Genomic DNA, 24891 nt, shown 5'->3' with positions numbered 1-24891 from the left:
AAGTGTTGACCGGTTTATTCTTAAACCGCTCAAGTGTTGTCCGGATATCTCCTTAAACCGCCCAAGTGTTGATCGGTTTATTCTTAAACCACTCAAGTGTTGTTCGGTTTAGAGATAAATCGCTCAAGCCGTGTCCGGATTATCACGTTTTGTTCTGAGTCTTTGTCCGGACTTGATATCCGGACAGTGATGACCGGATCCCTTATCCGGCTAAAATTGATTAAAGTTACATTCCGCGAGAGAGATGAAATGGCGGTGTAACCGCGAGAGAGATGAAATGGCGGTGTAACCACGAGGGAGATAAAAAGATATGTGATAGATATTGATAAAATGTTTGTGATAAACAGGTTTGATTCTAAACTGCTAGTTAAGAAAGTATGTTGTTGGTATGAGTTATATACACTCACTAGACCTTTTGGGTCTAACGCTCAGTTGTTGGACTAACCGGTTTTGCACGTCATCATACCTCGCAGGATAAAGGAAAGGGAAAAGTTTAATGTTGATAACATTATTTTTTACTCATAAATGTATTAAAGAAAGTATTTGTTAGTCCGTGTTTGGTAACAATACTATTTTTAGTATTATGAGAATATGTATGTGAATTATCTGTATATGGAAATTGTGGGGTGTTACAGCATGTATTTTGAAAATTTTGGGTTGTGTATTTTGTAGTATAGCTTCTTGTACTTCGAACCTTTGTGGGATTAAGCATGTATTCTCTGAATGAATTATATGTTATATGCAATATGATAGTTGGGGTGTTACATCTGAAATAAAAGAATGTGTAAATAAGTTCAAATGAATTCACGAGTTATTCATAGCAAACCATACATCGAAAATGACAACGTACTTCATTTATCATCATTATCCTTTACACCAAACAAAATCGTTCTGGCTTCATGAAAAAAGGATTTTTATCACATGACATGTTTTGAGATGCTCTTCAATTCATCTCCTTAATTTTGAGAACAATGTTTATCACTGGAAAGGTATTGTTGGACGTAGCATATTTGATATTTGGTATTATTGTGATACACATTGCCAACCATAGTAGTGACGATAATCTTGACCACATGGAGTGTACTTAGAACGTTTTCCACGCATCTCTTTAAAGTCAGACTTGGGAAAAAACAAACTGGAACACTCCAACAACTAGAAAAAAGCAACTTACAGAACTTGGAATATAAAATATCAGAATATGAGTTTCAACCAAAAAAGTGAAATAGCGCGGTTAATTACATGAGTAACAAAAAGGTGGTTAATTAACAACCACCTAATCTAGTTTGTACAAGGACTAAATTATCACCAAGCGTCACTAAACGACCAAAAGTTGTAATCTCCAAGCGCACAGGGCGCCTGAAAAATGGCAATAACCACTACATGCCTCTATCAAGCATCGGTGCAAGTCTCCCTGTTATTTTCGTCACTAGAACTTGAAATACATATCGAAAAGAAAAAGTATTAGGCTTGCAAGCCTATTGAATTAAAACATTTATAACAATCAATAAAGATCGTACATATAAAAGAATGCAACATAACACTTCATTATTTCCTCAAAAGAACATGTGTTACATAAGTTTCACCTACAAGCACCAACGACATGAGGCTTGAGCGTTCATTTAGTTACATATACGGGGGAGACCCATTTATTGATAATGTCAGAACATAAAAGCAAACCACGAAATCAATGTTCTGGAATAGTATTTCAATACTTCTATCTTAGTGCCTATTGACCTCTGCTAGATTTTTAGTTCAATGTTTATTGTTTGCCCTAGTGCCTACCCCTTTAGCTTTCACCTCAAGGGTGAACAACCTTAGTGCTTACTTTTAGAGTTCCAATCACGAGGAACTCTGTTTTCTCACCTTTCTATCATCCATACACCCTTTCAACCATGGGTTAGTGTCGACAAGTTCATAATATCACCATGACATATAACTTACAAAGTAGTAAATATCATCATAAGGATTTAAACCTGACATAAAAGCAATTCATATATATATATGCCTCAATAAAATAGACAGCACCAATGATAAAGTCAAATCTCTACAATTACTTGATATAATTAGCTAAATATCACCATAAGATCAAAATCCATGATTTATAAACTAACCAAGTTATATAAAACAAGTGACCCACATTCTCTCCAAATATTCAACAAGATGGCATGTACAAAAGACCAAATAAGCCAACAATACTTGCATAAAAGTCCATAAATGAATTAGTAAAAGGAGGAAATTTTGACATGTATCTAGTTGTTACAATGTAACTCGACTCATCTTACTAGATTTAAGTTAAATATAGTATTTCAATGTCAAAACCTAATTTCCTTGAAGAAGGCTTGAAGCTTCATCCCAAGCCCTTCAAAGGCAACTCCAAAAATCAAGCCTTTAATGCTCCAAGAAACACTGAGAAGATGATCTCCAAGCTCCCAAAATTAGCTTAAATGAAGAGAGAGAGAGAGAGAGAGGGGGGGGGGATGGAGTAAAATGCTCACTATAGGTCAAGAAAATGACATTTAAGCATACCTATGTCGTGGACCAAGTTGTCCATGCCTACTGATATGTGCCCCTTAGTGTCTCACACGACCTTAGTCATAACTTAGGTCGCGGGTCAAGTCACAAACTCTCTGTCCTCAACTTCAAGCCCCTTTTTGACACTCTAGTGGGTTACGTGATTTTGGCCGCGACCCAAGTCTCCCTGAAAATCGTCATTTTTCCTACCCTTTTGGCTCCAAAAAATACCAAGGTGATTAAATATAATTAAACTCTGTAAAATCACATTGTTACATTCGAAAGGAGCTCAAATAACCCACAATTTCATTTGACGGAAAATGGGCGTTACACAAACCCACAACTTTCTCATGAAGTAAAATGCTTTTAGAAGATACGATACGTGAACACAGTTCCTGGTTTCGTATTTTCTAAACATACATGAACAATACACTTCAATATGAATTCAACATTTTCTTACACGCTTAATAAAGGTGATATGATGAACCTAATGACTAAAATACTACTTGATAACAACAAAATAGTCAAGATAAATTTGATGCTACAAAAGAAAATTGTAAATTATATAATCATGTGAATTATAACAATTTAAAACTAAACAGATTGCATAAAAATAAAATCTACTTGGTTTGGGTTTTTATTTTAAAGAATCTACTTTTAAATGCTTCATTAAAATATCTACAACAAGACATTTCAAACAAAAAAGGTTGATTTTTTTCATTTCCAAAGTTATAAAACGTATTTTTTTGTTCACAAAGTTTTATTTTGTATCCTTAATTACATCATATGACACTCACTTAATTTTATCAAATACATAATACATTTTTAAAAAAAATTAAAATTAAAAAAAAATACCAAGTCAAAGATAAAAAAGCATAATGTGGAAACTACAACTTGAAAAGTTAGTGGTAAAGTCAGAATCAAATGAATTCATAATACAACGAAAAGAAATTCTAAAATTCATTTTCTTTCAATAAATAATAAAAATAAGCGATTAACCAAAAGAGATCAAATATATTGTATCTAAAGACAAAATATGAAATATGATACATAATATACCCAAACAATTAATTAATTAACAAACACATAATAAGATGAAGATGAAGACAAAAACTCAAAAGAGATTTATGATAAAGACAGTTGATTGCAGATAACTCTAGTTTAAAGCTTTAGTAAAGTTTAGAACTCAAAAATTTTAATGAACCAAAAAAATTACAAAATTAAATTTTGATGGGGTTGATGTGGAAAAAATTGTGTTGACTGGGTGGAGTTTAGTGTGTTTTTTGGAGTCTTGAAATTGGATTTTACCCACACACACAACCCTTCAACATTGGCTGCTGTTGTGTGGCTCATCTCACAACACAAACCCCATCAAAAGAAAGCATAGAATGATTGATAATACCTATGCTTGCTTGCTTGCTTTTGTCTTCTTTTCATACACCCAGTGGCACACCTTTTCTTGATCCTTTGAGTTTCTGTTCTTGATTCAGTTGCAGAATTGAAGCATCTGAACCAAATTCATGTGATCTTTGTTTGAACCAGTTAAAAGGTAACTACAAATTCATCAATCTTTCTTTCTCTAGATGCAAATTTTGAAGAAACCCTTTTGATTTATCTTGAATATGATTCATCTTTTTCAAGAAAGATGCCAAATTGACCATTCATTCTCTCTCTAGATGCCAAAACTGGACCATATAAAGCGTACCCATTTGACTTCTCTTCCTTTTCTTCCGTTCCCATGGTTTTTTGCTCGTTAAGAAGACGTTATCTCGACCAATTTGTTTCCAATTGAGCCCTTTTTTCTTGGAAAGTACCAATTCGAACCCATTTGTGGCCAGTAATCAGAATTTGGGGGATTTTGGTGCTAGTGTATATTTGTCTAATTTCTTTGTGAATTGTATTGTATATGAGTGTGATTTTTTAGTTTGATGAACAATTCGTTTTGATAAAGTGATAGGATAGATTGATAGATCAGTTTGATTCTTATTAAAATGTTGTCTGATAATAATCCATGTGGTTCGAAGCTGCTTCTAGCTTTGCCTGATGATACCTTTGCAGTTGTGACCCAATCTTTAATGCCGAAAGATGTCTTTAATCTCTCGGTTTGTTGCCGGAGTCTTTATGCTCTTGCAAGTTCAGATAAGGTCTGGTTAACACAATGCGAATTGCTCGGGGTTATTCCTCATCGAGACCTTATCGAATGGCGCAAAGGGGTTAATTCATACAAATCCCTTTGCAGGTTCCTCTTTAATGTTCAACCAATTATAGGGATTTGGGTTCACCAAAATCCCGAACTTGGCAATGTAGTCTATGTCATGCCTGGTTTCATCTCTGTCGTTGGATGTCGAATCATCCCACAAGAACTCGGACCCTTAGGATTTGAAGAAGGCCCGATTTTGTGGTCACCTGTGTTTGAAATCATTGGTGATGTTGATGGATCATCAGCCTTTCTTCTTCATGGGAGGGAAAGGGAAAACAATTATATGTATCCAGGTTCCATTAAAGGCGTAGACCGAAACTGCAATGTGTTGTTGCTTGAGGTTGAACCCCGGCAACAAATAAACGGTGGCAAATTGGTCCACAGTAAGAGTTTTGTCGGCAGTCCGTTGGAAAAGGAGTTTTCTAGAAAGATTTGTCCATCGGATCGCGGGGTTTCTAAGTCTCTAAGGATTCATGGACAAAAATCATCTGTGCCATTTAGTCGATTGGCGTTTGGTGACAGAAGGAAGTTGATTGAAATCGTTACCAGCCAAATCCGCGTTAAAGTGCCACAGTTAGCAGATGGGTTATCTTTCCCTAGCTCAGAAACTGAGGATTTGAGTAAATTAGGCGAAAGGCGATCACAAGTTTTGCAAATGTATAAGCATGATAGCGATCCTGATGATTGGAAGGCCGATCATGGGTCGAGTACTGATCGTGATCCTACCCAATCTGATTTGGGGGAGATTAGGGAGTTTCTTGATAAAACAACTGGTTCTAGCCGTTCTCAACTTCATAGAGACGTTTACCGGATGCATTGTTCCAAAAAGAAATCACTCGTTGGGTATTTTAGGGATAGTTTCAAACATATAATTGGGAAATCGAGCTCCATTAATGGCAGCCATGAACATTCGAAAAGCTCTTCAAGTAGTGAAAACAATAAGCATGCACAGTTTCAGGAGTTCTTGCGATCTGGGGACACAATAGGATTAACGTTGCACGCTTCCACGGCCAGATTATCTTCTTATCGAGCGTGGCCAAATATGCACGATAGCCGCTTCGCTCTTTACAAGTTGCCCAATCAGGAGCCGACGGCTGGCCAAGAACACGCGGGATTATGGGGTGGAACTTTTGGTTGGCCTCCCGGAAAACCATCAGCGGATAAACCAGGAAAAGCACTATTCTTTCTTTTGCTTTCATATGAAGAATCTCAGGGCCAACGGCATCTAATTGGAACCAAAATCTTAGAAGGAACTCATTATGTACTGCACCCGAATGGATCGGCTATGTTTATAGTGAACACTGATGAACCATCAGCTGAGCCATTCCCGTGGGATTGTGATGGAGACTCGAATGTGGTTCATTTAAAAGAGGTGTTTTCTGGGGAAGGTATTGCTAACGGATATGGGTTCAGATATCCGGGTTCTAAGCCTGGTTCGCTCTTTGTGTTTGAAGACGGTATGCTTGTTTTCATGTGGAAGGAGTCTAGAGCTGTTTTGACCCTGCAGAGGGTTAACTTGCAACATCTTTTGAGAAAAGGGGAACGGGTACCTCCTCTTCCACCGATTGCCAACTTTTCGTATTTGACCAAGTCCTATTCGAACGTGTATGCTGGATTCTCAAATGGATCGAATCATGCATCTTCGCCGAGGTATGCATCTTTTCCCAATCATTATTGTCTTGTTATTTGGTTATATCTATTTGTATGTATCTTACTACATCTAAGATTTTACCCAGTCCATTTAGTTTGGTTTATTTTCTTTCTTATTTGTTTTTCTTCATATTCCTTGCCTGCTTACATAGATTATGAAATACATGCTTTAGATATGATTATATGGGATGTGTATTTGTTTGCTAGGTGAAGGATCGTGTGAGGAGGGGAGCTAAGGTGAAAAGTGTAAGAAGGGATCTGGACCCTTGATCACCTTTAATTTCAAACCCACCCATGAATCTCGCTTGATACGGGGATTGATCCGGTGCATCTCATCCTAATGTGCATCCAAGGGTGGAGATCTCTTCTTATGCTTCTTACTTTAACTCTCCTTCTCCCCAGAACCCAATCCTTCTTTGCTATTCCTTGCTCTTAGCTAGTTTGTTAGTAGTTTTTCATATAATCTCTTTCTCACACTTTTCACAAGTCTGGGGTCTTCATGAAAACAACCACTCTACTCTTCCGGGTAGAGGCCAAGTCTGCGTACATTTTACCCCTCCTGGACCCTACCCTCATATAGAAAATACCGGGCATGTTTGGTTTTGTTTATGAAGAGTGGAATGCTTATCGTTACTCAAATTTGTTAGTGGTCGATGGTAGAGTTGGAACTCCAAGGAAGGAATCATTCTAGTACAAGGAAAACAAAGTTTACGACAAAGAACAACAACTCTACTCTTTAGGGCAGGGAAGGTCTTTCTAATGTAGGTGCTAATTAAGCACATGGATCGATTCTAGGTACTTTAAGAGGATAGAATGGACTACCGAAAAATCCCGGTGCACCAAGTCTCCTTGGCTTTGCATTTTATAAAGAGGTTGTTTGCATGTCTCGGACCCATGACATCCTTTATCCAAACCCTACCCATCTATTAAGAAGGCGTCGTTAGTATGATGCTACCTAAGGGAGTTTTCTAACGTTAGTTTCTTTCTATTTATCTTATGGATAATTGTATTGGTTTAGGGGCTTTTTCGAGGAAGGGGCATGGGAGGACAGAGTTGAAGAAACGAGTAGAGTTGTAGCTACAAGCAATTCGGTGTCGGGAATTCGTATTGGAAGGGGATAGGAGTCGTGGATTCTTTTTCGTGTTATGATTATGTGCTAACACTTTTGTGTTCGTAAATCGCATATCTTACAATGTAATGTCCTTTGCCGCTTCGGTTCATTACTTGGTTTACTTGATAACTTTCGACACCAAACTCGACTTCTTTTCCCGGATCGACTGTACCTACCGCAACCCATTAACCTTAATGGGTAAGGCTCGGGTCCCGCCCCCCTGGGGGGTGCATATAATTAAATTAGAGTAGATTTTATAATTAACTCTTCTACTCTTTGAAGTAGAGGTCAGGTTTATATACTTACAGATACCACAACTAGTTGGGTAATATTGGGTTTGTTTGGTTTGGTGTAGGAAATGTTTTACATTATGATGATGACCCGTTGTATCCATTTTTGGCAGGTAGCATTGCTCCTAAGACCTGTGTTGCCAGTCAAGCTTCTTTTACATGGTCGGATTTAAGGTAATCTTGCATGTACGTGTTATAAGAAGCATATTTATGTCCATGTTAGCATTGAAACTATACGACATATTATATGTTCTGTTGATCCTAATAAACCCGAATCTTGTGATTCTTGCATTGTAGTATTGTTGTGTAATGTAAAAGAATCGCCCTCATGGTGGGTTAGTGGCCATTCCATGTTGTAAGTCCGATGTATTCATGTTTAAATGACGGGTTTTAAACCAAATTTGTCGTATGTCGGATTGTTTAGGCTTCACCCATGGCACATATTGGCATGTTTATCTCATTTTTAAACCATCAAGCGATAGTTTCAAGTTCCTTGATTCTTGCATTGTGGTATGGTTGTGTAACGTATGAAAATCAACATATGTGATGTTGGATTTAGCTCCCGAGCAATAAAGTTACAAACTTTAAACAAAACAACGATAGACGAAGGATCGTGTGAGAAGGAAAGTTGTGGTGAGAAGTATAAGAAGAGATATGAACCATTGATCACTTTCAATCTCATGCCCATCCATGAATTACGCTTTAGAAGGAAATTGTTCCGAATGCACCTCATTAATGTTTACATTCAATTAGGATTTATCCAAGGGTAAAAATCTCTTATTACGCTTCTCATAAACTTTCCATTCTCAGCGTAATCTTCACCAATGGATCGAATAAACAAGAATGACTAATAAATATATAGTGGGGAAAGATGGTGCACCTCCACAACCAAAAAGAGAGATTCATTAAGCAAATAGAAACCGGACACCAAGGGGATTACATAACAAAGTCACGTTGTGATTCCGAGACTCTTTTAACTCAAATCCGATCGAGGTTATTGCATGAAATGACAGCATTGCCAAATTTCCATATGGAGGATGTCCACAACATGCCATTTGTGGACATCCCCATCCTTCCAGTGTTTTTGTATCATGATTTTTCAGCACTTGATCTTGCTGATCTCGTATGCCCAAACTCCATCTTGAACAGAAAATCGTTGTGGGTGGAGAGTTGCGTCTACGGCTCTGTTAAGGAGGCCTTGTCTTCTACTGCTCTTCCAACGGTTTAGTAGAGTATAGTATATGCAGTGGTTCGTAACGAGTCGGGTTTAGATTCAACAATGTAGTTGCAAACTTTAAGCAAAAACAATGATAAAGATGTAACCCACAAACAAATATATAATGAACAACCAAGGAAAGCACAAGTAAATCGCCAGAAAGATGATTTACGTCCCCAAGGAGGATATTCATCAACCAAAGAGAAACTGAAAACCGACCCTGGTCACTTTTTGGTTTAACTCGATAAAAAAAGCTATCAAAGTAATCCTCACTCTCATTTTCGTTATAATTGGGATAAAACACAATGATATATAATATAACAAACCAAATCTAAAATCAGGACTACTACGAAACAAAAAATATATATGTTTTCAAAACCCTCGGTTCGTAGGGAAGGCCATTAGTAACGACATGCCATAATGTGAGATGGGATGGTGTGGTTTATTCGATAATTACAATCAATAGCAGCAGCATATATAGAATTCTTTACAATTAGCTTTTAATCACCTATTACATTTGTTTTCAAAAATATGCAGATAATAGTACCATCAGGGAAACATTGGCAACTGCAATGGCAACACACCCCATTGATGAAGGAACCCTTCACCAGTGCTCACTTCCAGGAACAGCAGCACCAGCACTGCCAGCATTGCCGCCCTACCATTCCATGTCTCCGCGCTCTTGGTCCAACCCCACTCCCAAACAGTAACTGGTGCTGGCAACTCCCTACGTTGAGAATCATAGGTCGCCAGCAGCTCTTCTACGCTCCCAAGTGGAACCAGAGACTGCACCAAACCACATCAACTCACTTGCCCTTTTCAGTTTTAACCAAATTAAACAAGATCCACTACAACAAAATGGATTTTTAGCCATCCTTCGGAGACCTAATAGAGTATTTAATTGGACTTCAGTTTATAAGACCAACAATTTTCAGTCCTATACAATAAGTTATTCGAACGAAGTTTTACAACCACATAAAGTTTGACAATCTAATAGGACACAGGAAATAAACCGTCTTTTTATAGCACACTTTTTAAACGTGTCCTATTAGCCTTTATTTATAAGATGCTTTTGTAAGTGTCCTATTATTTTATGAGGGGCATCCAGTAACCCAACCTTCTTTGAGGTCTAACCTCACCAAAGGTAGGGCTGGGGATGGTGCGTGAGTTCCATCTGCCATATATAAATATTATATACTTCCAAAAACAATGATTTATTTCTTATGTCTTTTCAGATTGTCCAACTCTGTCAATAGATTTCGTTAAACTTTGTCCTAAAAAGAACAACCCAGAAAACACAATATGCGCTCCTGCCACACCTTCGTAATGATGACTTTTAAACCCTCCATAACATCTTTAAAAGCAGCTTATTTCTTGTAAACTTAAGGTCCTATTAAGTACTCTATTAGGTCGCCTAAAGACGGCTAAGCGTCCTTAAAAAAACCCATTTTATTGTAGTGATATAAGGAGAAGCTCTTGTTTACCTGTCGAGCTTCAAGATTTGACACCGCCATTGCTCCTACGTATGGAAGACTTTCAATCACTGCATCTGCCAAATCTAGAATGAAGGTGGGTTCACATCCTAGTGCAGGAACACGACCCCATTTCTCTATACCAGATTTTAAAGCCAATTCCTTGTACTCAACGTCGATTTCCTCCAGTGTCTCGATATGTTCACTCACGAAGCTGCAATAAACTTACAAGTAAATTTCTAAACAATATAACTACAATCAAGTCTCTACTCTTTGGGGTAGAGAGGTCAGGTCTACGTACATCTTAACCACAGGCGGATGCACTCACTACTTTGGGGGGTCACTTGACACCCATAAAGTTTCAAATTTTTGTTTGTTTAATATTAAAATTTTGTTTATTATTGATATATACCTCTTTTGATCCCTGAAGGAAAATAAGGTTTGACCCTACATTACCACAAGAAAGTTTAATTCTTATATCTTTATATTATGTTAGTTAAATCCTCACACGTATCTCCAAAATTTCTGGATCCGCCATTGATCTTACCCCAAGACCCACCTCCAGTTAGGAATATTAGACTTGTTTGGTTTGGTTTGGTTTGGTTTTATAAAGCCTATGCTGTTAAAGCGGTCAAAACACAAAATCAGGGAGGACTGAGTCAGGACTGATATTTGAAATAGCGGTTATTGCGGTGGTAAAGGCGGTCCAAAAATAGCGGTTCATATAATAAATCTTAGGATTATATATACAATATATACATGCATGCATACATAAACATATTATATGCATTAATTAAAAATATAGTTTCAACATCAAAACATCAACTTAAACAAGTTTCATAAAACAAAATAGGAAAAGTGTTCATAAACGATGATAGAAAACTCGAATTGTGTCGAAGAAACTGTCGATGATTATAGAAAGAAATCGAAAACCTAAGATTATAAGAATTTTTAAATCGGATGCTTGATGATATTCGTTGACTGTTTATGGATCAATATAAAATAAGGGCCCAAATCAAAATAAAAGGCAAAGTCAAAATAAAAGGCGAAAAAAGGACAAAAATGTAAGCATTAGATTCAAAAGAGGCCCAACTGAGAATATCAGTATCATGGACTGCTATTTCACCGGTATATCATGGACCGCTATTTACCTCAAATATCGGTGAAATAGCAGTAAATTGTGCCGCTATATCGAAACCGCAATTTCCATCGCTATTTTGCTTACGACCGATAACCGCTATTGCGGCGCCATTAACATTATAGAATAGAACTACAATCAAATGGACGTGGGCCACATGTTCAAGTACCTAATGGGTACAGCAAGAAGACTTTTAACGCCTTTCTCCCCGAGTTCAATGATCGTCTCATCAGTGTAGGGTTTCAACCATTCTACAGGACCAACTCTACTCTGCACCAAAATAACCAAAACCACCATGAGAATCCACAATATTTGATTCGAGTAACCCTATGGCACGACTCTTTTAGGCCTTCTCATAATTCCATAGTTTGAATGAACAATGGTAGATTATACTTGATAAGGCCAAAATGTATCAAAATGCAACAAAGTTTGCCTTAGAGGCCGTTTACCAAACGTTTATCTGGGTAAGCGCTTACCGGAAAAATTCAACATTATCACTTACTTATCAGTAAGATTTTATTCCACCAAAATGGTATCAAATGCAACAATTTTCCCGATAAGCACTAACCGTGGTAAGAGTCATCGCTCTTACTTACCGGGCAAGACTCCCGGTACTTGCCTTTGCTCTTACCGGGTAAGATTCTTGATACTTACAATATTTATCTGCTAAGATAATGTTACTTGATAAGCGCTTACGCGGGTAAGCCTTTGGTAAACGGCCCCTTAGTTCCTATTTAGTGTAACGATAATTTTTTTTTTCTCAACAAGTGTAACAAACATTCAATTCTTCTTATTTGTGCTCATTTGAACCGTTAACCGGTAGATTCTGTAACTAACTACTGATTACGTGTATGTCAAGTTGTCAAATTATATTATAATTCTTGCTGAAATAGAAAAATGCTATATCAAACCATTGTTATGTAGACTGAAACCAGTTTATAAGGTAAAATGGGTACAAAATAAAAAGAATCGAGAAAAAAAAATCCATTGTTATAGTAGGTAGGAACTAAGACACTTCATGATATTTTGATTCATTTTACCCTTTCTTAGAATTCCATAGTACAGTAGATTAGAATCGATGAACTATGCATGTCTTATGAATCCTATAAAAGTCACCTGATAAGCGAGAGTATATGGATTATCAATCTTTCTTCTCTCTAATTCCTCCATTATCAAATCCACACATTCTTCCATCTCGGCCTTATATGGATCACCGGCTTCTTCAACATATGCAAGCGGCACCCCATGAGCGCTAAAGAAAATCATCACCTATATACAGCCATCATTTCCAATTAAAATCTTCACAATTTAAGAAAATGGATATACATTGTTTGTCCACAATTATATTTTTAGTTTGTGCCAAAATAAGTGCCTATTGGTCTACCTGCGATTGACTCTAGACGATTCATGGTTGCCTGGGGGATAGGCGGTGAGCGCAAGCCGGCTCGGATACCACGGTTACCCAAAAAAAGAAAAACTATATGTCCATTTTCAAAAGCTTCTACTTTTTAAATTCTACTCTTAATTATGGGATGGAGAAATCCATTACTCTTCCTGTTATCAAGGGTAAAATTGTCATTCAGTTAACTAAAAGGTGTAATAATTAAACATTTCTAAATTTATGGACATTTATTTTGGGACAGAGGAATATTACGATAACCAATGTCTTTTCGGAAATGTAGTACCTTCTCAGGACGGTCGAAGCTTTTCAGCTCTTTTTCAATTAAATTAGCCATGGCTTTTATATATCCTTCACGCTGGTACCAAGAAGGTATTACTGTGTGCTGCATGTTAACAAGATATTCGTCCTCCCTATGCATTTAAAAAGAAGAGGAAAACAATAAAGATGTTTGCAAACAACAAATGATGAGAAGGTAACACTAGTCGTGCATCACCTAAAGATACTTTCCAGGAGTCTAAGGCTCGAACCACTGGTTGATATTGAGAATTGAGGATAAAGAGGAAGCACGACCAGCTTGTTCACTCCATCTTTCTTTATCTGTCATTATGGAAGACGAATGAAGTCATTGAGAGCTCAAGAATTTACTATATCAAACCTTGGAAAATAAAGGAGCAAAAATAACAGCGAAATTGAATTAGAAGAACGAACTAATCAAGATTCTACAAATTCAAACCTTAGAAAGTAAAGGTGCAAAACAACAAGGAACTGAACCACGTCATATAGACAAAGAATGGAGATATGATAACACTAATAAAGTAGAATAGCGCACAACTACCTTAAACAAAATAAGATAGAACAATTTTGAAACAAATCACATCATCGACTAACAGTTGAAATGCATGCATTGAGTTAACATATACTGGCTTAGAAATCACACATACACTTGTAAGTTGTCATTCTGGGATCAAAATCTCTGCGATTACGTTATCACACTAGTAATTTTGATTAAAATCCTAATCTGATTTGGGTATGAATCTCGAAAACAGGGTTCGTAAACTCAATTATCTTGTAACAATTGGTTGGGTATAAATCCTAGGTCCATAGTAAAAAAAGAGGACATTGATTTAAACCCTAACCAAGGGAACAAACAAGACGAAACCTAATATATTTGAGCCCCCTGTTTGGAAAATATTGAAGCAATTCAAAAATGATTCACAAATCAATTGAAACAGATGGAATATGTTCGACTTAAAACAGATAAAATTCACCAGTTTGGGTGTCTGTTTGTCAAAGATAGGTTGCAGACGAAGATAAACACAATGTTTGAGCATAGTTCAAATTTGTCTTATTTGACATCTCAAATAGTATACTTCCACTTTCGTATTTTTTTTACAATGAAGCCACTCAAATAAAAGTCATGCAGTATTTGAAAAGGGCAGATGAAAGGAAACTAAACCAAACCAAACGAACACAGTATGTCCCATCCGAAGATTGGGATACCTGTCCTCTACCCCAAATAGTAGAGCGGTTGTTTCCGTGAAAAATGTGTGAAAGCGAGAGGCAAATATGAAAAAATATGTAAAAAACTAGTTAAAGAGTAAGCAATAACATACAAGAAGAAGCAACACATAGCGTCGAACGAACTAGGGACTCAACGAATGTTATACATTTATTTCAATTTCATGTGAGAGTTATTTCCTACTTTGAGTGCAATTACAGTACTATATTTTTTCCTCAATTCAGCAATAAAATAAACCAAGTGCAGTTAGCAAAAGAAAGATGACTCATTGTTCTGCTAATCATTGAATAGATACGAATGGACCATACCTGCTTGATCGCTTCTTCAGTGAATGGGTGCCAATAGCGCATACCCACATACACCTCTGCTGCCACATTCTTTTCATAAAGTGCTTTCCTCAACTCTGTAGCCTGAATCAACAAAGAATTTTGTAGTGTGTAAATAACTAAATGTGCCTCTCCTCACCCAATGCAAAATCGCTTCCGTAAACAAAATCACAAATGCAAGATACAGAAAATAACATCTGAATATTTTGTTTTAGTTATGAGATCTTTAAATTAGCTTTAGTCAGTAAACAACATTACTACTTGGAAACAGAGCATATGCGTGGAATAAAAGAACGATGAATATTCAAAGATGCAGCAGACATGATGATGGTGATGATGGTTTTGAATAATAAATCACGAGTATTAAACAATTAATCTATAAATTAATGAACTGACATTTAAAAAGACTGGAAATGGCTTAAGTTTAAAGAATTCCAGCAATTATCTTTAAAAAAGTGCATACAAATATAGAAATGAAGCATATGCTTATGACCGAATATCATGCCTGGGCATCAGTTATCTGGCGAAGAGGAGACCCGCCACCAATCGAAGCATACCCCTCCTTGCTCTTTGGTGCTCTAGCAACAGATATAAATTGTGCCAAAGGCTTTTGAAGAAAACGAAACAATCTTGGTAGTCGAATAATATCCTGTGTATTTGTAAGTTGTCAAAATCAACACATGCTATGACTTCCACAATTATAAGGTCTAAAAATCGGCATTCCATGTGAAAAGCTTTCAAAAAGATTTTTGGGAATCGTGGGTGTCCGGGCCAGCTTGCATACACCTCGACTAATTCCATGGGGTTGTGAAGATAACAGCCAGCAAAATACCCAGTGGCCCTAAGGAGATTCAAACTGGCGACCTGTGGGGAGAAGCCCCAAGGCCTAGCCTTTATTTGCAAGTTGAGCCGACCCTCACGGTTAAAAAAGCCTTCAACTTTGCATTTAAGGCAGGAAGAAAGTCATACACATAAGAAATAGGAATATACCGGGTCTGCAAAAAGATTGAATAAAAATGGTTGCACATCATCAAGAGTTTCCGGACCTCCAAGGTTGAGCAACAACACTCCTATCTTTCCGTCATTGACAATAGAAGGGGATGTGTCTTGTGTACTGGATGTCAATAATGCTCTCAGTGGCACTGAATCTTTGTTGAGCGGTTGCTTTAACAAAGATTGTTTTTTAGACCACCCAAAGGTACGTTTATGTTTAGAAATGGTGACCGATGAGTTGCTGACATCAGAAGAGCCTTCCGTTTGCAGCATAACATGGGAACCCACTTCAGAAGAGCAAATTACTCGTCGCAATATACTGTCAAAGATAAAAGCATCAATTCTAACAACTATGAACTATAGAGTTCTACGTCTTTTGCTAGTATTAAGTTTTATATACCAAATTCTCTGTTAGCTGCCTATCGTATGTACCATCAAAAGCATGCAGTGAATCATCATAACAATCTGTGTCTCGATAGATGTTGAAAATTAGAATCAGAGATTGTAAGAATTGTAACATTTTCTCATGTGAAAAGCGTGAAGTTAAAATTACTTAAAAATCGTTGATTCCAGTGCTGTAGGTTGACAAGATTCATCCTACTTTGTTATTGTTGAATAGTATCTTAGACATCTAATTAATCTTTAAATATCTTTATCATGAAACAGAAAGTCATATGTTGTTTAAAAAAGAACACAAAGTACTTTTCCTGCTTAATTGATCTAAAAAAAGAAGTATATTTTTGGCATCAAGTTTGTATCGTAAAGATGCAGGTTTGTTCCCTGTAGATAATTACTAATCCATCATCATAACACCAATACTCACAGCCATTGTGGCTCTATGTACAGAGAGCTCAAAGCAAGAAAGCCATAATAGGGCCTGTTTGGTTTGACGAAATGTTATCGAGAGATTTGGATTTCGTGGAAGGGTTTGGAATTTGGAATCTTGAGGGTTTGGAATTTTTATGTGTTTGGTTTGTAGGATCTAGAATGGAATTGAATTCCATTATTTATATATATTTTTATAAAAAACAATTTATAAATAATTATAAAAATAATTACTTTACCTTTTACCAAGGTTCAAAATGGCGTGAGGCGTCGCGTCGCGTGGCGACGAGGTAAAGCCTCAAGTCTACCCGCCATGCGAGGTTGCGACGTTCTTCAAGGCGTGGCATAAGGCGGCAAATTTGTATGCCATATATAAAATTATACATGTACATATATGTTTTTTATATATTATTCAACTAGATAATTATATTAAAAAAATTACATTCATATTAGAAGAATAGTCGTTGATTAAATATTCAAAATAGAACCTAGAATAACAATTTTACAACTTCATTTTAATTGCATGTACATGACATGCGATTAGATAAATCTATAGAAGCGTAAAATCTAAAGTTAAAGTGTAAATCACAAAAGGAAAAAAAAGAACTAAAATTTTATTTTTTTGAAAAAAACCATGCCTTGTAAAAAACGCAAGCCATGGCTTGAGATACGTCTTACAAAAACACTAGCATATAGGCGTTATCGTAACGGCGGAGACTTGTCTTACGCCATATGGACGCCATGGCACGCCTTTTTGAATACTTCCTTTTACCAATTGTAAAACAAATGTCATTTAACATATTTTAAAACATTTCTACAAACATATCCCATGAAATACCAACTGCCCTGTGGGATTTTCAAATCGAACGTTTGTGGAAGTTATGGAAATCCCAGGATTCATTTCTGGACTTTCCTTTTTACCGGAAGCGAGGTTGGAATGGAATTCAACTCCAAATCCGTCCAAATCCTACAAACCCAACCGACCTTAGTGTTCCAAACTAGCCAGCTAGATTTGTTTGGCAAGCACAAGTTTGTGCATTTTTATGGCTCGGAAAGCAAACAGGAGTGGAGAACTTTTTCATCGCTCCCAATATGCCAATATAATGTAACTCGGTGTTTAGTTTATTGGCTTTTTGACAGAATCATATCTTGAACAATGAGTTGCAGCCAAATTACAGCCCAAAACTCTTGAAACTTGATCAAATTTACCTACAAATATGGTCATTATTTTAAATGTATCTCCTAGGGAGTAGAAATATCAATAATCTATTGGGGAGGAAACGGATAAAGAGCAGAACCCAGATACAAAAACTTAAAATACAAAAGACTAAATGAAGCATAAGGAGAACAACAACACAACTGCACAGCAAAGTATGTAAACAAGAAATAGGTTGTTAAATGAGATAAAAAGGAAAACAATAAGCCAAACCCAGATGCAAGAATCCAAAAAGAAATTAAACACAATGACCCCTTTGACCAAATAAAGGAACACTTACAGAGGGGTTTTGTGATGCAATCTTGGAGAAAATGCAGAAGAAGGTGAAGGTGAAGGGGGGCATGGTGCTTGAATCCTGATGTTCATTGATTGATGATTCATCTCTGTATATAAAAAGCAAAAAAGTATATTTTGTGAAGTGGTTATTGGCAGCAGTCGGAGTAGGAGCGAGCGTTTGTTGGGTTGAGGATTAGGGTATGGAATTTTGTGAATTTTAGATTTCTCGGGGAAAAATTGAATGCAAGGAGAGAGGGTGAGCTGATAATTATGGAGTGACCACTCATGGTATCGGCCATTAAAATCCCAACACTTTACTTTCATTGACAGTACCTGTGCTTCCCAAATACTGCCACCTGTCCCGACTTATTATCCTGTTCCTTCTGCTTCTTATTTGATGGAAGTAAATTACAAATCTAGTCCCTATACTTTCATGAACATTACGGATCATATCTCTCAAAACCGAATACTTATTGTGGATTGTATTTTTATGATTATTTTTTATTTCATTAAAGAATCTATTAAGTGATAGGTCTTTTTTTATCTATTACTTACAAAATCATTGTCATATTCTGATATTTCATTTTGATGATTATAAACAACCTCAACATTTAATTTAACATCTTTACTTGATGTGCATATATGCATTTGATATATTTCGACCTTTAAGCATGAATGGTGATGTTGGTGGTGGTCGTACAAATACAACTTGTTCAATGTGTATATCCGTCTTGGGAATCATGTCTATATGAGAAATCAACGAAAGACGATGTCTTGAATTTTATGCAATGTTATGCTCAAGTAAGCCGACATCTTGGAACTCATGTTATATGTCTCGAAGTGTATGCGAAGCCGAACTTGAAGAATATTTCTCGATAAACGCTAGACACGTTCCTAATATTTTATTAAGCTCTGGACGAGATGTAAAAATGGGTCTTCGACAAGTACAAAAAATCTTTCAATATTATAGTTTTTATCATCAAAAATAAAATTGAATTCAAAAATACTAATAATTCATACAAAATCGTTTTCCAAGTATTCCTAGGCACAAAATCAATCAATAATTGCTTCTAAATTAGTATTATTTACAATATCATTTTATATAGCATCATAAATCCGTTCCACCATCAAACACATTCAATGATATACATTTAGTATATAGATTGACATCGTTTACGGTCACAGTGTTGACTATTCAAAGTAATACTTTATATAAATCAATTGGGCTTCTATGTGATATCATGTTAATGTTTTCATTACTATTTTAAACTTTTAGGTTTTAAACAAACTTTTTAGGAATCATAGATCTTATAATCAAAAGTCCATCTTGGTTGTACCTTAAGAACTTATTCTTGTTTTAGAGATCGGATATTACTCAAAATTCATGCATTCAATATTAGGTAAAGTCAATAATGTATCTCTAAACATAGAGATAAGTTGGATCGTGTCATATGGTTGATCATTTTTTTCTTCAAAAGATTGGAGTTTTCTTAGTTAATAACAATAATTCTACTATATTCTAATACAAAAATAGCATTCATGCGGATGAGATAATCAAAAGAATCAATAGGAGGTGAATAATAGAGAATATATCAATATTATGGATTTTAGTATTAGACAAAAAAAACTTAGAAAAACAAATAATCAATACTATAAAGTAGACAACCAATTAATTTTTTAAATATTTTTTTCCAATGTAATTCATTAATGTATGTTTGGATCTTTAATATAATGTTAAATTCTTTTTGGATCATATTAGATACCAAAAAAATGTCTTTCATTTATTTATTAATTTTTTTGAATTAGTAGTATATATGGGAAAAAAATCGGGCACCTATTTCTTGTGGGAATGAGTGTATGCCCGCCCGTCCTCCCCTAGGGACGACCTTGGGTAACACACCAATTACATATTCAAGATTATGTTCCGACAAATGAAATCCCGGGAAATATTGAGTGGTATTTATTAAATCTCTAACTAGGTTCGTTACTGATTAATTTTATAAAATTGTTTTTATATAACATGAGAGTAAAACAAATTCTTTTATATCTTGACAAATCAAATAAACTATTCAAGTATGTTTGTTAAATCTTTTTTCTCAATCATCTTAAAATGTCAAAGTACTTGAGTATAGTTCTCTTTCAAGCGAGACTTCTTCTTTTGTTTTTCATAAAAGCTTTTCAATTGACCAAAAATTGGAAGGAAGCCTTTTATCCATGGTCTAGAAAGAGTTTGTAATCTTCTACCAAAACTGGTTACGGATCTTCTTTCGGCTCCAACTGAAATGGAAAGTTTGATTCTTCATCATTCATGTCAGCTTCAAAGTCAAATAACAATTTTTCTGAATCACCAGCTCCACCTTCAGATTCAACATCGTAATCCTGAACTCCACCAACTTCATTTGCAAACACATCATTGTATCCAATATTTGCTGACAGACCCCGTAACATCCTTGTTTCTGTTGTGGAGACCTTCGACTTTTCAACCATCGGCTCGATTTCTGGTTCTGTAAAAACTGTCATTTCCATGCTTGTAATCCTTTCACCAGATTGATTAGGATTGATCTCACCCGGCTCATCCGACTCTTCACTGTCTATCATTTATACCCCTTGATTCCTCGAAGACTCAACCATTTTTTGTCTTTTCATCTCCCCCTCATGGTGATTAGGATCGTCCTAGTCATCATGTTCGTTTTAGAGAAGTGGCTTGAGCTTGGCATGTAGTTTCTAGAATTAAAACTCTTTCAGATAATAACTCAATAGAATTTTGAAGATTGGAAATAGATTGGGTTAAGGAAGCAGTTGTTGAACTAAGCTTTGACAAGCTCGACATAACAATGCTTTGAAAATTTTGGAACTCTAAGGCTTTAATGGCTTCAGAATTTTCCATTGACTGTCTGAGCATCCCCACCAAGTCTGCATCTCCCAAGTCCATATTTGGTTCCGATATCATCTTTGCGTATAACATGGACTTGAGATCATCCACTGAATAATTTGGTTTTGATTGCGGTTGAGGTTGAGGTCGTGGAGACGGAGCATGATTTGTTTCTTCTACCATAGAAGCCTTTTCAAACTATTGATTTCGTCCATCAAAGTATCTTGAACAGCCATTAAGGCGTCGTTCATAAACTCCCTTGACATAAAGTCGGGTAAGATAACACCTAGATCACATAGATTATCAGTTGAAACAACAGTTAAATAAATTGTTGTGTCTACATTCGATGTTGGAATAATGTTAGCACCGATAGGACTTTCAACCTGTCCTCGTAAAAAGTCAGATGACTCTACTCGGGTTGTTTCGGCTTGTTCACAAAGAACAATAGGTTGAGCAACAGATGCTCTCAACTCCTGTGTACCTACAGTGTATATTGGCTCTAGATATGGGAATGGGGCTTGACCCGTCGGGTAACCCGGTCCACCCACCCCGGTCGGGGACGGGGATTCCCCGGTAAACCAGGTCACGGGGATCCCCGCTTGTCTCAAGTCGAGGATGGGGCAGGGTATATCACTCCTCGTACCCATTTTATATATACATGAGAATTACTTATTTACTTTACTAAGTTTACCCTTTATAGAATTACTTTACTGAGTTTACCTTTACCCTTTTTCATCTCCCTCGACCCTCCGGCCTCCTACCTTACTCGCCTCCCTCTCTAGCTCTTCCTCAGTCCCTCCAGCCTCAATATGTTCGACTTCGACACTCAACAGTTCTGTAACTTCTGTCCTCCTCCCTCGGTCCCTTCGGCCTATGCTGCCTCCTGCCTGGAAGGTGCCACGCAACTCGCAAGCCCTGCTTTCAACAGTTCTGTAACTCCTGTTCACCTTCGAAATCGAAACTCGAAAGGTAAGTTATTGTCTTACTTACATTGTTCTTCTTGGTTCAGATTCATACTTCTAGTGTGCAAAGAAGCAGAAACATATAGGATGGCTTCATTCTTTCATTTCCACATGATATATATTATGATTTCTTGAAGTGGTTGTGGATTCAAGCAATAAAACATTTATTGCTATATCATTTGGGTTTAAATTCAAGATTGATTTCTTAACTTGGCATGAATCCCTCATTTGGGTTTATATTTGAAAACTGATCAAAGTTGTTTACTGTTTAGGACTATTACAGTATTACACACAGTTGACAATAACACAAATCACGAAAATAATAGATGGAAGAAGCAGAAACTTACTTAACAAACAAGATATGTCAACATTATACATGTTGGGAAAACATAATTGAAGGGTCCCAATCTTATTACAGACATGAAAAATGTGAAAACATGTACATTTTAAAGTATTTGACTAACCTAGCTTGATCTTAGATACTTCAAATGGTTATGCAAACAACATAAAGTTTCATCATCAATTTTTGAGGTTTCTTTCATGAACATCACTTGCAAACAACATATGGTATAAAAAAATCCCCGTTTTTCTGTTGGGGATCCCCGTTCCCCGTTGGGGACGGGGATGGGGATGTGATCATAATCCCCGACGGGGACGGGGACGGGAACACATATGGGGGATCCCCAACGGGATTGGGATCCCCGCCCCATTCCCATCCTTTAATGGCTCTAGACTCAATGTGAAAATGAAAAAAGTTGTAGACTGAGGCTGATGTTTACTGTTTTCAATATCTAGTTCCTCCTAATGAGGAACATATAGACTTTGTGCTTGATCCCCATGAGAAGATGAAACTAATACCTATTGAGAGGTATCAGAGTGGCTTGGAGGGGTGTGCAATTGCATAGCTGGGTGGGCTATATCTTCTTCAATGTTAACATTCAACGGATGAATGTCAATAGCAGATGTGGTTACCCGACGTCTCCTAAAGGTTAGGGTAGGAACAAATACTTCTTTTGTTGTTCCTATCACACACTCTCCATTGTTTTCTTCGTCACTTTCACTCATCCTCTCAGAATTTTCAACTATATCTCCCTCTTCCATCATTATCGACTCCAGAATGTTATCAATTTTGCCTTCATAGTCAAAATCTGGAATCCCTTCAGCAAAATAAAATTCCATAGATGGAATATTCTAGATTCTTGAAATCAACACCATCTTGATTTTGATCATCATTGTTGTTGTCATCATCGTCATCATTATCATCATCATTAGCTTACCCATGGTAAATGCTCGAGTTAATTTCACTATCTTCCGAACTTGAAGAAGTTGAGGAAATATTGTCTTCATTAATTTCCTGATCAGAGTCTCCCCCGGTCGAGTCCATCTCATTCATATTTTCCCTCTTCATACAACCTTGTATAGATACCCCTTGTAATTGAACACTCTCATCTAAATCTAAACCCTCACTTCGCTCAGCTGAGGCATGGGTTGATCTCGGGTTAAGTCTTTCCGACTCTCGTTGGACTATAGGATCTGTCACTTTCCTATACTCTATCACATACTGAGAGCTCTGATCGGCATAGGCAAGCAATTCATCAGGAATAATCATGATAGCATCCACATATTCAACTTCAGTATGTGGTCTTAGAAATTGTATCTCGTAATCCGAACCGAATGGCCTGTCCAATCTCGAGGGAATGTCTTTGTTTGACTGCATCATTGACCTTATTATTAGTTGAAGAAATCTCTGGAATGGAATGAACTTTTTTGCTTTCGAGGCAAATTTCTTTGCATGAACTAACTCTGCCAATTCATTCCAGATGACCATAGTGTAGTCATAGTGCCTGTTAAACACTATGCCATGGAAGAATTTTAAAAATGAACTGCTGTAGGTATCCATGCCGGCAGTCTTCGAAGTGAGGCATCTGTTCAAGATGGAGAACAGAAGATGCCAAACTTGAGGTAGAAATCTCCTCATAAATTGCAAAGGATGATTTAGGATATCCTAACTTAATTATGTTGGTGCAGAGTTCTTCATCTGAGATTAAATCTTCAAATTCTTCTCTTCCAGGAACAGAGTTAGGCTTTGGCAGGTTTAAAATCTTCCTCAATCGTTTTAAAGTCAGCTTGCTCATGAAATGGGTCACATAGCCTTCAAAGTAGAACTTGTTTCTATCTTTGATATAGGATAAGATGTACCAGAACTATTGGAGGTAAACAAGTGGAACATATGTCGTTGCAGTCAGTGCATAGGCTATAGGATGGCCTTTTAGAATTTCTAGGACGATTGGGTATTCAACTGGCATATCTAAATTTAGATGGTGGTTATTGGGTTTCAAGTCTAAGTATAAGGCTTTGGGAAATATGGTTTTATCGGGATCTATAGTGTTTGCAGACTGGGAATATGAGGGAGGTTGGGATCTGATAGATGGTATGAGGTTTTTATCATCAGATTCGTGAACCGAATTCTGATGTTCCGCAGTCGCCATTTAACCTGTAAAAGTTAAAAATTATTAGATCCACAATTTGAAAACAAATTCCAAAAAGAATTGACTCAAAACACAATTTCCACACTTAACAAAAAATTGTCAAAAAATGATTTTAAAGCCTCTCAAAAACAAGAAATGTTCACTTAATCTTTTTACTCACAAAACAAAAACTAAAAAGAAGTAACAAAAAAAATGTTAAAAGAAAATCAAACTTAAAAAAAAAACTAATCGATCAAAAACTCATCGCTCAAAAATGTGAAGTCCAAATTTCATACATATGTGATATCAATATTCAAAACACGATGAATGTAAGAATAGAAAGAAATAGATCACCAAATGTAATTTCCTTGATTGAGAGAGAGAATTACAGTTCTAAATCTGATTACAATTTGCTAATGACTTGATAATGACAATTACAAAGGA

General features: G+C 36.5%; 2 protein-coding genes across 4 annotated transcripts; one reads left to right on the top strand and one right to left on the bottom strand.

The window, feature by feature from the left end:
• Positions 1–3817: 3817 nt before the first annotated feature.
• On the top strand, positions 3818–8189 carry LOC112525215 (F-box protein At5g39450). Of its 3 annotated transcripts, XM_025135242.1 has the most exons (3): positions 4068–6361; positions 7380–7555; positions 7876–8189. In XM_025135242.1, exons 1-2 carry the CDS (start codon positions 4503–4505, stop codon positions 7480–7482), a joined length of 1962 nt encoding a protein of 653 aa, XP_024991010.1. In that variant the 5' UTR covers positions 4068–4502; the 3' UTR covers positions 7483–7555; positions 7876–8189. The 3 variants fall into 3 exon arrangements, 2 of the variants coding, with proteins under 2 accessions (XP_024991010.1, XP_024991018.1); XR_003070418.1 differs by lacking the exons at positions 4068–6361; positions 7380–7555 and adding an exon at positions 3818–4060; XM_025135250.1 differs by lacking the exon at positions 7380–7555.
• Positions 8190–9299: 1110 nt separating this feature from the next.
• Positions 9300–18485, bottom strand: LOC112512928 (ferrochelatase-2, chloroplastic). The gene is made up of 10 exons (XM_025119056.1): positions 18150–18485; positions 15826–16147; positions 15341–15484; positions 14818–14919; positions 13484–13587; positions 13274–13400; positions 12705–12857; positions 11758–11858; positions 10463–10664; positions 9300–9764 (listed from the first exon to the last, which is right to left on the bottom strand). The coding sequence occupies exons 1-10, from the start codon at positions 18467–18469 to the stop codon at positions 9528–9530; spliced, it is 1812 nt and encodes a 603-aa protein (XP_024974824.1). The 5' UTR covers positions 18470–18485; the 3' UTR covers positions 9300–9527.
• Between the last annotated feature and the right edge of the window lie 6406 nt (positions 18486–24891).

The sequence above is a fragment of the Cynara cardunculus genome (genome assembly GCF_001531365.2).
Source record: "Cynara cardunculus var. scolymus isolate 2C chromosome LG 1, CcrdV1, whole genome shotgun sequence".
NCBI lineage: Eukaryota > Viridiplantae > Streptophyta > Magnoliopsida > Asterales > Asteraceae > Cynara > Cynara cardunculus.
The sequence above is the reverse complement of the archived record's forward strand: the minus strand, read 5'-3'. Positions and strand labels throughout refer to the sequence as shown.